Genomic DNA, 18002 nt, shown 5'->3' on the forward strand with positions numbered 1-18002 from the left:
CCTTGATCCTACCTGCCAAAGACTTCTCATGTCCCCTCCTGGCTCTTCTTAGCTCTCTCTTTAGGTCCTTCCTAACTAACTTGTAACTCTCGAGCGCCCTAACTGAACCTTCACGTCTCATCTTTACATAAGCCTCCTTCTTCCTCTTGACAAGTGTTTCAACTGCTTTAGTAAACCATGGCTCCCTCGCTCGACCACATCCTCCCTGCCTGACAGGTACATACTTATCAAGGACACGCAATAACTGTTCCTTGAACAAACTCCACAGGGGCAGCACGGTAGCATTGTGGATAGCACAAATGCTTCACAGGTCCAGGGTCCCTCCAGGTTTGATTCCGGCTTGGGTCACTGTCTGTGCGGAGTCTGCACATCCTCCCCGTGTCTGCGTGGGTTTCCTCCGGGTGCTCTGGTTTCCTCCCACAGTCCAAAGATGTGCAGGTTAGGTGGATTGGCCATGCTAAATTGCCCATAGTGTCCAAAATTGCCCTTAGTGTTGGGTGGGATTACTGGGTTATGGGGATAGGGTGGACGTGTGGACCTTGGGTAGGGTGCTCTTTCCAAGAGCCGGTGCAGACTCGGGGCCGAATGGCCTCCTTCTGCACTGTAAATTCTATGATTCTATGATTTCCATTGTGCCCATCCCCTGCAGTTTTCCTCTCCATCCGATGCATCCTAAGTCTTGCCTCATCGCATCATAATTGCCTTTCCCCCAGATATAACTCGTGCCCTGCGGCATATACCTATCCCTTTCCATCACTAAAGTAAACTTAATTGAATTGTGGTCACTATCACCAAAGTGCTCACCTACCTCCAAATCTAACACCTGTCCTGGTTCATTACCCAGTACCAAATCCAATATGGCTTTGCCTCTCGCTGGCCTATCTACATACTGTGTCAGGAAACCCTCCTGCACACATTGGACAAAGTCGGACTCATCTAAAGTACTCGAACTATAGCGTTTCCAGTCAATATTTGGAAAGTTAAAGTCACCCATAACAACTACCCTGTTGCTTTCGCTCCTATCCAGAATCATCTTTGCAATCCTTTCCTCTACATCTCTGGAACTTTTCGGAGGCCTATATACAGGTTTTCTCTAGGCCTCCTAAACACCATTTCAGACAGATGAGTAGGAATCTCTTCTCTGAGGGAAATTCTTTATTGCAGAGAGCTGTAGCGGCTGGATTGTTAAGTATGTTCAGTATGTGGGTGCGCAGTGGTTAGCACGGCTGCTTCACCGCGCCAGGGACCCGGGTCTCCCCGCGTCTGCGTGGGTTTCCTCCGGGCGCTCCAATTTCCTCCCTCAGTCCAAAAATGTGCAGCTTTTATTGGGATTACGGGGATAGGGCAGGGGAGCGAGTCGTGGATGGTCTTTCAGAGGGTCGGTGCAAACACAATGGGCCGAATGGCCTCTTGCACTGTGGGGATTCTGTGGTTCTATATGGGTGCTGTTGGCGCAAGGTTGACATTTATTTCCCATCTCCAGCTGGGCTGGGGCTTCCTCTTGAACCTGTAACAGTGGGTGTGATGCACGAGTGACTTGCTAGGCCATTAAGTCGAAGGGCGAGAGTGGTATCATGGCAACTTTTAAAAAAAATATTGATTTTAGTGGGAGGTGGATGTCGTAGGCCAGGCCAGCATTTATTGCCCACCCCTAATTGTTCTCGAGAAGGTGGGGCCGAGCTGTCTTGAACCACTGCCCCTCAGGAGTTGTAGGTACACCCACTCTGCTGTTAGGGAGGGAGGTCCAGGATTTTTTTTTTTTTACATTTAGAGTACCCAATAATTTTTTTCCCAATAAAGGGGCAATTTAGCGTGGCCAATCCACCTAACCTGCACATCTTTGGGTTGTGGGGGTGAAACCCACGCAGACATGGGGAGAATGTGCAAACTCCACACGGACAGTGACCCGGGGCCGGGATTCGAACCCTAGCCACTGCGCCACGTGCCGCCCCAAGGCCCCAGTGACAGTCAAGGAACGGCCAATATCAAGAATATTGTGTGCAGTTTTGGTCTCCTTATCTGTGGAAGAATGTTCTTGCTCTCGAGGGAGTGCAGCGAAGGTTTACCAGACTGATTCCTGGGATGGCGGGACTGACGTCTGAGGGGAGATTGAGTCAGTTAGGATAGTATTCACAGGAGTTCAGAAGGATGAAGGGGGAATCTCATGATAACCTTTAAAATTCTAACAGGACTGGACAGGGTAGATGCAGGAAGGATGTTCCCGATGGTGAGGGTGTCCAGAACCAGGGGGCACAGTCTGAGGGTACGGGGTAGACCATTTAGGACAGAGATGAGGAGCAATTTCTTCACCCAGAGAGTGGTCGGCCTGTGGTTGAGGAAGTAGTTGAGGCCAAAATATTGTATGTTTTCAAGAGCAGTTAGATATAGCACTTTGGGCGAAGGGGGTCAAAAGATATGGGGAAAAGCGGGATTGGCCTATTGAGATGGATGATAAACCATGATCATAATGAATGGCGGAGCGGGCTCGAAGGGCTGAATGGCCTCCTATTTTCTGTGTTTCTATGCCCTCTAAAAATGGCCGATCAAACCAATCCGTTCAAAGGGCAATTCAGTTCCAAAGGCAATTCGAGATGGACAACAAATGCAGCCCTCCCCTAATCCCGTGAATCCGTGAAAATTGGAGGGAAGGTCAAGTGTCAAGAATCTGGAGTCACTTGTCGGCTGGACCAGGAAGGACGGCCGATTCCCTTCCCTCAGAACATTACTGAATCAGAGGGGTTTCCTCAACCATCTGACGGCTCTGGCCACCATTACTGAGACAGTTTTAAACATTTTCTCACTTGAGTTTTACTCACCGGGACCAGCGTTAGTTAGCGAGGACTGCAGAGGGCAGGGTTCGAGGTGGGGGGAGTGCCGAGGGTGGGCGGCTGCGCGCTGAACAGAGGGAAGGCGTGTCAGTGAGTACTGTTGCATTTTAATAACTGGTGCTGTTTAGGAGGGAGGGTGAGGTTGAGAATTTCTCCTTAACGATGAACTAAATCTCAGTGTTTCACCCCCCAGAGCTTGTGTCACGTACTGGATGCTGCTGTAAACATGGGCAGTCGTGCACTGGAGACTCAGATTGACAATCTGCTGAGCATATTACACCCCCAGGTAAGGGACTGAGAGACACTGTATATATTACACCCCCAGGTAAGGGACTGAGAGACACTGTATATATTACACCCCCAGGTAAGGGACTGAGACAAACTGTATATATTACACCCCCAGGTAAGGGAGTGAGAGACACTGTATATATTCCCCCCCCAGGTAAGGGACTGAGAGACACTGTATATATTACACCCCCAGGTAAGGGACTGAGACACACTGTATATATTACACCCCCCAGGTAAGGGACTGAGAGACACTGTATATATTACAACCCCAGGTAAGGGACTGAGACACACTGTATATATTACACCCCCAAGATAAGGGACTGAGACACACTGTATATATTACACCCCCAGGTAAGGGAGGGAGAGACACTGTATATATTACACCCCCAGGTAAGGGAGTGAGAGACACTGTATATATTACACCCCCAGGTAAGGGAGTGAGAGACACTGTATATATTACAGCCCCAGGTAAGGGACTGAGAAACACTGTATATATTACACCCCAGGTAAGGGACTGAGAGACACTGTATATATTACACCCCAGGTAAGGGAGTGAGAGACACTGTATATATTACACCCCCAGGTAAGGGAGTGAGAGACACTGTATATATTACATCCTCCGGTAAGGGAGTGAGAGACACTGTATATATTACACCCTCAGGTAAGGGAGTGAGAGACACTGTTTATATTACACCCCCAGGTAAGGGACTGAGAGACACTGTATATATTACACCCTCAGGTAAGGGAGTGAGAGACACTGTATATATTACACCCCCAGGTAAGGGAGTGAGAGACACTGTATATATTACACCCTCAGGTAAGGGACTGAGAGACACTGTATATATTACACCCCCAGGTAAGGGACTGAGAGACACTGTATATATTACACCCCCAGGTAAGGGAGTGAGAGACACTATATATTACACCCCCAGGTAAGGGAGTGAGAGACTCTGTATATATTAGACCCCAGGTAAGGGAGTGAGAGACTCTGTATATATTACACCCCCAGGTAAGGGAGTGAGAGACACTATATATTACACCCCAGGCAAGGGAGTGAGAGACTCTGTATATATTACACCCCAGGTAAGGGAGTGAGAGACTCTGTATATATTACACCCCCAGGTAAGGGAGTGAGAGACACTATATATTACACCCCAGGCAAGGGAGTGAGAGACACCGTATATATTACACCCCAGGTAAGGGAGTGAGAGACACTGTATATATTACACCCTCAGGTAAGGGAGTGAGAGAGACACTGTATATATTACACCCCCAGGTAAGGGAGTGAGAGACACTGTATATATTACACCCTCAGGTAAGGGAGTGAGAGAGACACTGTATATATTACACCCCCAGGTAAGGGAGTGAGAGACACTGTATATATTACACCCTCAGGTAAGGGAGTGAGAGAGACACGGTATATATTACACCCCCGGGTAAGGGAGTGAGAGACACTGTACATATTACACCCCAGATCAGGGAGTGAGACACACTGTATACATTACACCCCCAGGTAAGGGAGTGAGAGACACTGTATATATTACACCCTCCGATAAGGGAGTGAGAGACACTATATATTACACTCCAGGTAAGGGAGTGAGAGACACTGTATATATTGCACCCCCAGATAAGGGCGTGAGAGACACTGTATATGTTACACCCCAGGTAAGGGAGTGAGAGACACTGTATATATTACACCCCAGGTAAGGGAGTGAGAGACACTGTGTATATTACACCCTCAGGTAAGGGACTGAGAGAGACACTGTCTATATTACACCCCCAGGTAAGGGAGTGAGAGACACTGTATATATTACACCCTCAGGTAAGGGACTGAGAGAGACACTGTATATATTACACCCCCAGGTAAGGGAGTGAGAGACTCTGTATATATTACACCCCAGGTAAGGGAGTGAGACACACTGTATATATTACACCCCCAGATAAGGGCGTGAGAGACACTGTATATATTACACCCTCATGTAAGGGAGTGAGAGACACTGTATATATTACACCCCCAGATAAGGGAGTGAGAGACACTGTATATATTACACCCCCAGGTAAGGGAGTGAGACACACTGTATATATTACACCCCCAGGTAAGGGAGTGAGAGACACTGTATATATTACACCCCAGGTAAGGGACTGAGAGAGACACTGTATATATTACACCCCCAGATAAGGGAGTGAGAGACACTGTATATATTACACCCCCAGGTAAGGGAGTGAGACACACTGTATATATTACACCCCAGGTAAGGGAGTGAGAGACACTGTATATATTACACCCCAGGTAAGGGACTGAGAGAGACACTGTATATATTACACCCCCAGGTAAGGGAGTGAGAGACACTGTATATATTACACCCCAGGTAAGGGAGTGAGAGACACTGTATATATTACACCCTCGGGTAAGGGAGTGAGAGAGACACTGTCTATATTACACCCCCAGGTAAGGGAGTGAGAGACACTGTATATAGTACACCCTCAGGTAAGGGACTGAGAGAGACACTGTATATATTACACCCCCAGGTAAGGGAGTGAGAGACTCTGTATATATTACACCCCAGGTAAGGGAGTGAGACACACTGTATATATTGCACCCCCAGATAAGGGAGTGAGAGAGACACTGTATATATTACACCCTCAGGTAAGGGAGTGAGAGACACTGTTAATATTACACCCTCAGGTAAGGGAGTGAGACACACTGTATATATTACACCCCCAGGTAAGGGAGTGAGAGACACTGTATATATTGCACCCCCATATAAGGGAGTGAGAGACACTATATTACACCCCCAGGTAAGGGAGTGAGAGACACTGTATATAGTACACCCTCAGGTAAGGGACTGAGAGAGACACTGTATATATTACACCCCCAGGTAAGGGAGTGAGAGACTCTGTATATATTACACCCCAGGTAAGGGAGTGAGACACACTGTATATATTACACCCCCAGATAAGGGAGTGAGAGAGACACTGTATATATTACACCCTCAGGTAAGGGAGTGAGAGACACTGTTAATATTACACCCTCAGGTAAGGGAGTGAGACACACTGTATATATTACACCCCCAGGTAAGGGAGTGAGAGACACTGTATATATTGCACCCCCATATAAGGGAGTGAGAGACACTATATTACACCCCCAGGTAAGGGAGTGAGAGACACTGTATATATTGCACCCGCATATAAGGGAGTGAGAGACATTGTATATATTACACCCCCAGGTAAGGGAGTGAGAGAGACACTATATATTACACCCCCAGGTAAAGGAGTGAGTGAGACACTATATATTACACCCCCAGGTAAGGGAGTGAGAGAAACACTGTATATATTACACCCCCAGGTAAGGGAGTGAGAGACACTGTATATATTACACCCCCAGGTAAGGGAGTGAGAGACACTGTATATATTACACCCTCAGGTAAAGGTGAGTGAGTGAGACACTGTATAGATTACACCCCCAGGTAAGGGATTGAGAGAGACACTGTATATATTACACCCCCAGGTAAGGGAGTGAGAGAGACACTGTATATATTACACCCTCCGGTAAGGGAGTGAGCGACACTGTATATATTACACCCTCAGGAAAGGGACTGAGAGAGACACTGTATATATTACACCCCCAGGTAAGGGAGTGAGAGACTCTGTATATATTACACCCCAGGTAAGGGAGTGAGAGAGACACTGTTAATATTACACCCCAGGTAAGGGAGTGAGACACACTGTATATATTGCACCCCCAGATAAGGGAGTGAGAGAGACACTGTATATATTACACCCCCAGGTAAGGGAGTGAGAGAGACACTATATATTACACCCCCAGGTAAGGAAGTGAGAGAGGCACTGTTTATATTACACCCCCAGGTAAGGGAGTGAGAGAGACACTGTATATATTACACCCCCAGGTAAGGGAGTGGGGGCAGCACGGTGGCGCAGTGGATTAGCCCTGCAGCCTCACGGCACCGTGGTCCCAGGTTCGATCCCGGCTCGTTGCTGTAGAAAACATTCACCTTGTTCCCCTTTAGTCCTTTCGCTAATTAACTTTGATCTGTGTCCTCAGTTTTGCTTGATTTACTTTTATCAAAACCTCAGGATTTTCAACATTTCTATCAAATGACCTCCTCGCCGTCTCTCTTTGAAGATAAACCGTCCCAACATATAGTCCATGTAGGTTGTCCGCAACAAAATGCAGTCGCTCCCTTTCCCCGCTCGGTTCCTATAGCTTTATTTCCCTCTGGTGCCCAACCAGTGACCAAACCTGTCATAATCCTGTGCGCCTCGGTAATATTTCTCCTCCATCTCCTTCGCTCCAAGGCGCGAAAAAGCCCAGATTCTCCGACCGTAACCAGGCAACGAAAAGCCCTCAGCCCCGGGTCCCATTCTGGTAAATCCCCTCCCACTTCTCGGGAAGTGTGGTGACGAAAACTGGACTGGACTTTCTAGTTGTGGCCAAACCAGAGCTTTATAACAGTTCAGCATAACCACCCTGCTTTTATAGAACTCCTATAGCGTGGAAGGAGGCCATTCGGTCCATTGTGGCTGCACCGGCCCTCTGCAAGAGCACCTACCTAGGCCCACTCCCCCGCCCAATCCCTGTAACTCCACCTAACCTGCACATTTTTTGACTCAATACTCTTCTAGTCTGTACATATAGTCCTTCTATTCCAGTGAATCGCTCTCCAAAGGCTTGACATCCTTCCTGACGTGCGGTGGCCAGAATTGGATCCCACTCCAGTTGAAGCCGAACCAGTCTTTTATTCATTGCAGCGTTCAGTTCTGGCTTTTCAAAGAGTGACATCTTTGCCCCTCTCCGAAGACGACTTTGATGCCCGTCAGCCTGGGTTAGATTGGAACTCTGACCAGCGAGTGGGTGGGGCAGCTTTCCTCACTTGCTGCCATGTACGGGGTACAGGGTCTGTGTGCCCCTGTCGTGGCTCAGCGGACTATCCAGAGCCGGCACCAGTCTCTCTCTCTCTCTCTGTCTCTTTGCAGATCTGTGGCTCGCTGGATTACAACAATCACATGGCAGTGAAGAATCATAACGAAGTCCTCCGCTGTTTCACCGTCCTGGGTAAGGATATCTCGGGTCGGGAATGGCCCCGTTCCCGGTGTCAGTCGTGGAATGCCCTCCCTTTGTCTCCGGGCAGTTTGGAGTTACTCCGCAGGTCTGGCAGCATTTGTGGAGAGAGCGAGAAACGGTGTTAACGTTTCAAGTGCAATATGACTCTGCTTTGAAGAAACGTCATGTTGGGCTCAAAACATTAACTCTATTTCTCTCTCTCTCTCCACAGATGCTGGCCGGACCTGCTGAGTATTTCCAGCGTTTCCAACTTTTATTTCAGATTTCCAGCAACTGCACTATTTTGCTTTTCTTTTAGGATGTTCCTTTGATGGTAGACAGAGTTCTGACCCATACTCTGACCAATCACACTTGCAGACCCCAAAATAAAATATCTACTGTTAGATGTGATTCTGCGATTAGGCAGCACTCTTTGAACAATCCTGACTGCGCTAATAGCTACACTAACAATCAATTTGAGATAATCAGTCAATCTCATGGCTCATTATGCTTGTTAGAAGTGGCAAACAGCGGGTAGGCTGGATGGTGGGTTCCGGAGATGACAAAGGGCAGGAATTAGGAGAATGGGAGATCTATTTATAGACGGGAGCTTCCCCAGCTTGAAAGCCTTGGAGGATAAATTTGAGTTGCCAGCAGGGAATGGGTTTAGGTATTTGCAGGTGCGAGACTTCTTGAGAAAGCAGGTTCCAGCCTTTCTTCTGCTGTCGCCACGGGGGATACAGGATAGAGTAGTTTCCTGTACCGGGATGGGAGAGGGGAAGGTGTCGGATATTTACCAGGAGCTATCGGAGGCGGAGGATACTTTGGTGGAGGAGTTCAAGGGCAAGTGGGAGGACGAGCTAGGAGGAGAGATAGAGTCGGGTCTATGGGTGGATGCCCTAAACAGGGTTAATACCTCCTCATCATGCGCCAGGCTTAGTCTGATGCAATTCAAGGTAGTCCACCGGGCACACGGGACAGCGGCTAGGATGAGCAAGTTTTTCTGGGTAGAGGACAGGTGTGCGAGGTGTGCGGGAAGCCCAGCAAATCATGTCCACATGTTCTGGGCATGCCTGAAGCTTAGAGGGTTTGGGCAGGGTTTCGCTAAGGCAATGTCCACGGTGCTAAAAACACGGGTGGTGCCGAGTCCGGAGGCGATCTTTGGAGTGTCGGAAGATCCGGGAGTTCAGGGAGCGAAAGAGGCCGACGTCCTGGCCTTTGCCTCCCTGGTAGCCCGGAGACGGATCTTGTTAATGGGGAGGGACTCGAAGCCCCCGAGTGTAGAGACCTGGGTTAGTGACATGGCTGGGTTTCTCAGTCTCAAGAATATAAAGTTTGCCTTAAGAGGGTCAATGGTCGGGTTCACCCGGAGGTGGCAGCCGTTCGGCGACTTTCTCGGGGAAAATTAAAATGTCAGCAGAAGCAGTATTCCAGCGGGGACACACACACCGGATTGTTGTTTTATGGTTGGGGCGTGTGACGATTGGGGCGTGTGACGATTGGGGCGTGTGACGATTGGGGCGTGTGACGGTTGGGGTGTGTGACGATTGGGGCGTGTGACGATTGGGGCGTGTGATGGTTGGGGTGTGTGACGATTGAGGTGTGATGGTTCGGATGGGGGGGAAATGTTTATTATACCATGTTTATGTCATTATTATTATTATCTAAAAAATTTCAAATATCTTAATAGAAATTTTTTAAAAAGAAGTGGCAAACATAGGGCAGCACAGTGGTTAGCACAGCTGCTTCACGGCGCCGAGGTCCCAGGTTCGATCCCGGCTCTGGATCACTGTCCGTGTGGAGTTTGCACATTCTCCCCGTGTCTGCATGGGTTTCGCCCCCACAACCCAAAGATGTGCAGGGTAGGTGGGTTGTCCACACTAAATTGCCCCTGAATTGGATGAAATGAATTGGGTACTCTAAAATTTAAAAAGAAAGGTGTAGCAAACATTCATACACAAGGACCCATTCTTTGCAAACAAAAGGAATATGTTGAAGCCTTGCACCCTATTAAATTATTGGGGTGTTTGGGGGAGCTTTTCGTTCTCCGTTGCTTTCTCCATGGCAACACCATGGCCAAACAAAGAACAAAGAAATGTATAGCACAGGAACTGGCCCTTCGGCCCTCCAAGCCCGTGCCGACCATGCTGCCCGACTAAACTACAATCTTCTACACTTCCTGGGTCCGTATCCCTCTATTCCCATCCTATTCATGTATTTGTCAAGATGCCCCTTAAATGTCACTATCGTCCCTGCTTCCACCACCTCCTCCGGTAGCGAGTTCCAGGCACCCACTACCCTCTGCGTAAAAAACTTGCCTCGTACATCTCCTCTAAACCTTGCCCCTCTCACCTTAAACCTATGCCCCCTAGTAATTGACCCCTCTACCCTGGGGAAAAACCTCTTACTATCCACTCTGTCTATGCCCCTCATAATTTTGTAGACCTCTATCAGGTCGCCACTCAACCTCTGTCATTCCAGTGAGAACAAACCAAGTTTATTCAACTGCTCCTCATAGCTAATGCCCTCCATACCAGGCAACATCCTGGTAAATCTCTTCTGTACCCTCTCTAAAGCCTCCACATCCTTCTGGTAGTGTGGCAACCAGAATTGAACACTATACTCCAAGTGTGGCCTAACTAAGGTTCTATACAGCTGCAACATGACTTGCCAATTCTTATACTCAATGCCCCGGCCAATGAAGGCAAGCATGCCGTATGCCTTCTTGACTACCTTCTCCACCTGTGTTGCCCCTTTCAGTGACCTGTGGACCTGTACACCTAGATCTCTCTGACTTTCAATACTCTTGAGGGTTCTACCATTCACTGTATATTCCTTACCTGCATTTGACCTTCCAAATTGCATTACCTCACATTTGTCCGGATTAAACTCCATCTGCCATCTCTCCGCCCAAGTCTCCAAACTATCTAAATTCTGCTGTATCCTCTGACAGTCCTCTTCGCTATCCGTAATTCCACCAACCTTTGTGTCGTCTGCAAACTTACTAATCAGACCAGTTACATTTTCCTCCAAATCATTTATATATACTCCGAACAGCAAAGGTCCCAGCACTGATCCCTGCGGAACACCACTAGTCACAGCCCTCCAGTTAGAAAAGCACCCTTCCATTGCTACTCTCTGCCTTCTATGACCTAGCCAGTTCTGTATCCACCTTGCCAGCTCACCCCTGATCCCGTGTGACTTCACCTTTTGTACTGGTCTACCATGAGGGACCTTGTCAAAGGCCTTACTGAAGTCCATATAGACAACATCCACTGCCCTACCTGCATCAATCATCTTTGTGACCTCCTCGAAAAACTCTATCAAGTTAGTGAGACACGACCTCCCCTTCACAAAACCATGCTGCCTCTCACTAATACGACCATTTGCTTCCAAATGGGAGTAGATCCTGTCTCGAAGACTTCTCTCCAGTAATTTCCCTACCACCGACGTAAGACTCACCGGCCTGTAGTTCCCTGGATTATCCTTGCGACCCTTCTTAAACAGAAGAACAACATTGGCTATTCTCCAGTCCTCCGGGACATCACCTAAAGACAGTGAGGATCCAAAGATGTCTGTCAAGGCCTCAGCAATTTCCTCTCTTGCCTCCTTCAGTATTCTGGAGTAGATCCCATCAGGCCCTGAGGACTTATCTACCGTAATATTTTTCAAGACGCCCAACACCTCGTCTTTTTGGATCTCAATGTGACCCAAGCTTTCTACACACCCTTCTCCAGACTCAACATTGCCAGACTTGCCAATTCTTATACTCAATGCCCCGGCCAATGAAGGCAAGCATGCCGTATGCCTTCTTGACTACCTTCTCCACCTGTGTTGCCCCTTTCAGTGACCTGTGGACCTGTACTCCTAGATCTCTTTGACTTTCAATACTCTTGAGGGTTCTACCATTCACTGTATATTCCCTACCTGCATTAGCCCTTCCAAAATGCATTACCTCACATTTGTCCGGATTAAACTCCATCTCCCATCTCTCCGCCCAAGTCTCCAGACAATCTAAATCCTGCTGTATCCTCAGACAGTCCTCATCGCTATCCGCAATTCCACCAACCTTTGTGTCGTCTGCAAACTTACTAATCAGACCAGTTACATTTTCCTCCAAATCATTTATATATACTACAAAGAGCAAAGGTCCCAGCACTGATCCCTGTGGAACACCACTGGTCACAGCCCTCCAATGAGAAAAGCATCCCTCCATTGCTACCCTCTGCCTTCTATGGCCTAGCCAGTTCTGTATCCACCTTACCAGTTCACCCCTGATCCCGTGTGACTTCACCTTTTGTACTAGTCTACCATGAGGGACCTTGTCAAAGGCCTTACTGAAGTCCATATAGACAACATCTACTGCCCTACCTGCATCAATCATCTTAGTGACCTCCTCGAAAAACTCTATCAAGTTAGTGAGACACGACCTTCCCTTCACAAAACCGTGCTGCCTCTCACTAATACGTCCATTTGCTTCCAAATGGGAGTAGATCCTGTCTCGAAGAATTCTCTCCAGTAATTTCCCTACCACTGAAGTAAGGCTCACCGGCCTGTAGTTCCCTGGATTATCCTTGCGACCCTTCTTAAACAGAAGAACAACATTGGCTATTCTCCAGTCCTCCGGGACATCACCTAAAGACAGTGAGGATCCAAAGATGTCTGTCAAGGCCTCAGCAATTTCCTCTCTTGCCTCCTTCAGTATTCTGGAGTAGATCCCATCAGGCCCTGAGGACTTATCTACCGTAATATTTTTCAAGACGCCCAACACCTCGTCTTTTTGGATCTCAATGTGACCCAAGCTTTCTACACACCCTTCTCCAGACTCAACATTGCCAGACTTGCCAATTCTTATACTCAATGCCCCGGCCAATGAAGGCAAGCATGCCGTATGCCTTCTTGACTACCTTCTCCACCTGTGTTGCCCCTTTCAGTGACCTGTGGACCTGTACTCCTAGATCTCTTTGACTTTCAATACTCTTGAGGGTTCTACCATTCACTGTATATTCCCTACCTGCATTAGCCCTTCCAAAATGCATTACCTCACATTTGTCCGGATTAAACTCCATCTCCCATCTCTCCGCCCAAGTCTCCAGACAATCTAAATCCTGCTGTATCCTCAGACAGTCCTCATCGCTATCCGCAATTCCACCAACCTTTGTGTCGTCTGCAAACTTACTAATCAGACCAGTTACATTTTCCTCCAAATCATTTATATATACTACAAAGAGCAAAGGTCCCAGCACTGATCCCTGTGGAACACCACTGGTCACAGCCCTCCAATGAGAAAAGCATCCCTCCATTGCTACCCTCTGCCTTCTATGGCCTAGCCAGTTCTGTATCCACCTGACCAGTTCACCCCTGATCCCGTGTGACTTCACCTTTTGTACTAGTCTACCATGAGGGACCTTGTCAAAGGCCTTACTGAAGTCCATATAGACAACATCTACTGCCCTACCTGCATCAATCATCTTAGTGACCTCCTCGAAAAACTCTATCAAGTTAGTGAGACACGACCTTCCCTTCACAAAACCGTGCTGCCTCTCACTAATACGTCCATTTGCTTCCAAATGGGAGTAGATCCTGTCTCGAAGAATTCTCTCAGTAATTTCCCTACCACTGAAGTAAGGCTCACCGGCCTGTAGTTCCCGGGATTATCCTTGCTACCCTTCTTAAACAGAGGAACAACATTGGCTATTCTCCAGTCCTCCGGGACATCCCCTGAAGACAGCGAGGATCCAAAGATTTCTGTCAAGGCCTCAGCAATTTCCTCTCCAGCCTCCTTCAGTATTCTGGGGTAGATCCCATCCGGCCCTGGGGACTTATCTACCTTAATATTTTTTAAGACACCCAACACCTCGTCTTTTTGGATCACAATGTGACCCAGGCTATCTACACCCCCTTTTCCAGACTCAACATCTACCAATTCCTTCTCTTTGGTGAATACTGATGCAAAGTATTCATTTAGTACCTCGCCCATTTCCTCTGGCTCCACACACAGATTCCCTCCCCTGTCCTTCAGTGGGCCAACCCTTTCCCTGGCTACCCTCTTGCTTTTTATGTATGTGTAAAAAGCCTTTGGATTTTCCTTAACCCTATTTGCCAATAACTTTTCGTGACCCCTTCTAGCCCTCCTGACTCCTTGCTTAAGTTCCTTCCTACTTTCCTTATATTCCACACAGGCTTCGCCTGTTCCCAGCCTTCTAGCCCTGACAAATGCCTCCTTTTTCTTTTTGACGAGGCCTACAATATCTCTCGTTATCCAAGGTTCCCGAAATTTGCCGTATTTATCCTTCCTCCGCACAGGAACATGCCGGTCCTGAATTCCTTTCAACTGACACTTGAAAGCCTCCCACATGTCAGATGTTGATTTACCCTCAAGCATCCTCCCCCAATCTAGGTTCTTCAGTTCCCGCCTAATATTGTTATAATTAGCCTTCCCCCAATTTAGCACATTCACCACTCTTATCCTTGTCCACCAGCACTTTAAAACTTACTGAATTGTGGTCACTGTTCCCGAAATGCTCCCCTACTGAAACTTCTACCACCTGGCCGGGCTCATTCCCCAATACCAGGTCCAGTACAGCCCCTTCCCTAGTTGGACTGTCAACATATTGTTTTAAGAAGCCCTCCTGGATGCTCCTTACAAACTCTGCCCCGTCCAAGCCCCTAGCACTAAGTGAGTCCCAGTCAATATTGGGGAAGTTGAAGTCTCCCCTCACAACAACCCTATTGTTTTTACTCGTTTCCAAAATCTGTCTACCTATCTGTTCCTCTATCTCCCGCTGGCTGTTGGGAGGCCTGTTGTAAACCCCCAACATTGTGACTGCACCCTTCTTATTCCTGATCTCTACCCATATAGCCTCACTGCCCTCTGAGGTGTCCTCCCGTAGTACAGCTGCGATATCCTCCCTAACCAGTAGCGCAACTCCGCCACCCCTTTTACATCCCCCTCTATCCTGCCCGAAACATCTAAATCCTGGAACGTTTAGCTGCCAATCCTGCCCTTCCCTCAACCAGGTCTCTGTAATGGCAACAACATCATAGTTCCAAGTACTAATCCAAGCTCTAAGTTCATCTGCCTTACCCGTAATACTTCTTGCATTAAAACATATGCACTTCAGGCCACCAGACCCGCTGTGTTCAGCAACATCTCCCTGTCTGCTCTGCCTCAGAGCCACACTGTCCCTATTCCTTAGTTCTCCCTCAATGCTCTAACCTTCTGACCTATTGCTCCGGTACCCCCCCCCCCCCCAATCAGAGTCAATGCACCAGCCAATCTCCTTTAGTATAAAGTTGTGATGGTTTTGAAATTTGACCACCTTTGTGTTTATTCAGATGAGTGTTTGTTCTGATGAGTGTAAGGTGAAAAGTTTTGACAACATGTCTCTCTTTTCAGCAGTAGTCAGGTTCTGCAGTACCAAATGATGGTCAGTGAATTGTCGGTGTAAGTCCCAGTCCAGAGGTTTGATTAAGCATCTAGAATTTGGGGTCCCAGTTTAAAAATAAGAGGTTGCCCATTGAAAGCTGAGGTGAATGAAATGAAATGAAAATCGCTTATTGTCACAAGTAGGCTTCAAATGAAGTTACTGTGAAAAGCCCCTAGTCGCCACATTCCGGCGCCTGTTCGGGGAGGCTGTTACGGGAATCGAACCGTGCTGCTGGCCTGCCTTGGTCTGCTTTCAAAGCCAGCGATTTAGCCCTGTGCTAAACAGCCCCAGGTGGAATCTTTTCACTGAGGGACGTGAACCGTTGGAACTCTCTTCCTGAAAAGGCAGTGGAAATTTGAGTTTTTAAATATTTTTAAGGGAGAGGTGGTTAGATTCTTGGTAAGCAGGGGTCATCAAGGGTAGGGAGGTGCAGATTTGAGGTTACTATCAGATTAACCATGATCTTATTAAATGGCGGAGCAGGATCGAGGGGCTGAATGGCTGTCTCCTCGTTCGTAACCAAGCGAGACCTCCCAACGCAGCACTGAGGGAGTAAAATGTAAAGTCGCCATAGGCTGCTTTCCCCTTTGAGGGGGAGAGCTGACTGGTGGTGATTTAACCTGAGGGTCACGGGGTGAGGTTGAGAGGGCGAGGCCTTCATGAATTTGGGAAAATAAAATAAATTTAGAGTGCCCAATTCATTTTGTTTTCCAATTAAGGGGCAATTTAGCGTGGCCAATCCACCTACCCTGCACATCTTTGGGTTGTGGGGGCGAAACCCACGCAAACACGGGGAGAATGTGCAAACTCCACACGGACAGTGCCCCAGAGCCGGGATCGAACCTGGGACCTCAGCGCCGTGAGGCAGCAGTGCTTACCACTGCGCCACCGTGCGGCCTTCATGAATAACCTCAGCCGGTAGGGGAATTGAACCCACGTTGTTGGCCTCGCTCTGCATCATCCCAGCTGTCCAGCCAACTGAGCTAAACCGGCTCCCAGTCATAATCCTGGAACTCCCTCCCTAATAGCATTGTGGGTGTACCTACACCCCAGGACTGCCGTGAGGAAGGAGGATTCTAGGAAGGGCCTGAATCAACCATTGTTAACCAAGGTTAAGTATAGTATTAAACTAAAAGAAAAAAAGATAGTGTGGCAAATCTTTGAGGTAAGCCACAAATTTTATGGGAAAGTTCAAAACCTAACAAAAGATGACCAAAAAATAATAGAGGGCGAAGATGAACCATGACAAGTAATGTAGAAACAGACAGCAAGAGCTTCTTTAAATCTATTAAAACAAAGAGCGAGGCCAAAGTGAACATAGGCCCCTCAGATACTGAGGCTGTGGGAAGGAGAACCAGGAAATGGCAGAGGAGTTAAATAAATACTTTGTGCACGCATTCACGGTAGAAGGCACTAAACATTCCAAAAATACAAAATAGTCAAGGAGCAAATAGCGGGGTGAGGAAATAATAGTCATGATCACTAGAGTACATGTACTCGGGTTAAAGGTTGAGTAGTCCCCTGGACCTGATGGGTTGGGTGAGGTACCGAGACCATGGATGCACTGGCAGTAATCTTCCACGAAAACTCCAACCCCGGAAAAGTCCCAGAGCATTGGAAAACTGCCAACGTAACACCCTATTGGGAAAAAAAGGTGGGGTGGGTAGGCGAAAAACAGGCAACTATAGGCCAGTTTCTCACGGCGTCAAGGATCCAGGTTCGATCCCGGCCCTGGGTCACTGTCCGGGTGGAGTTTGCACATTCTCCCCGTGTCTGCGTGGGTTTCGCCCCCACAACCCAAAGTTGTGCAGGGTAGGTGGATTGGCCACTTTAAATTGCCCCTTAATCGGAAAAAATAATGGGGTACTCTAAATTTAAAAAAACGTATAGGCTGATTTGCTTAACATCTATCAGTGGGAAAATGTTGGAGTCGAGGGGCTTTTCACAGTAACGTTATTGCAGTGTTAATGTAAGCCTACTTGTGACAAAGATTATTATTCAATCACAAAAAGGGAGCATTAAAGTTCAGGAGGTCATTGTGAAGGCAAATGGAATGTTAGTCTTTATTTCAAGGGAATGGAATATACAAAATAGGGAAATTTTGCTAAAACTACACAAAGCTAGATCACACCTGGGATACTGTGAACAGTTTCGGTCCCCTTATCCAAGGAAAGATCTGATATAACCGTCATCTCCACTTTCCCGCATTATCCCCATAACCCTCATCTCCCTTACTGATTAAAAATCTGAATTGCAGCCGTGAACATACTTAACGGCCCAGCAGTTTTCCATTGGAGGCAGTCCAGAGAAGGTTCACTAGGTTGATGAATGAAAATCGCTTATTGTCACAAGTAGGCTTCAAATGAAGTTACTGTGAAAAGCCCCTAGTCGCCA

The 18002-nt window shown here is 47.7% G+C and overlaps 1 protein-coding gene across 2 annotated transcripts in view; it reads left to right on the forward strand.

The window, feature by feature from the left end:
• The first annotated feature begins 3021 nt into the window (after window positions 1-3021).
• The window catches only part of LOC140406177 (maestro heat-like repeat-containing protein family member 1), a 123905-nt gene continuing 108924 nt past the window's right edge, over window positions 3022-18002 (forward strand). For both annotated transcript variants that reach the window (XM_072494318.1, XM_072494319.1), the window contains exons 1-2: window positions 3022-3114; window positions 8112-8190. In XM_072494318.1, the coding sequence (XP_072350419.1) occupies window positions 3055-3114; window positions 8112-8190 (139 nt within the window). In that variant the 5' untranslated portion in view covers window positions 3022-3054. The remainder of the gene's footprint in view (window positions 3115-8111; window positions 8191-18002) is intronic.

This window comes from Scyliorhinus torazame, unplaced genomic scaffold (assembly GCF_047496885.1).
Source record: "Scyliorhinus torazame isolate Kashiwa2021f unplaced genomic scaffold, sScyTor2.1 scaffold_336, whole genome shotgun sequence".
In the NCBI taxonomy this organism is placed as follows: domain Eukaryota; kingdom Metazoa; phylum Chordata; class Chondrichthyes; order Carcharhiniformes; family Scyliorhinidae; genus Scyliorhinus; species Scyliorhinus torazame.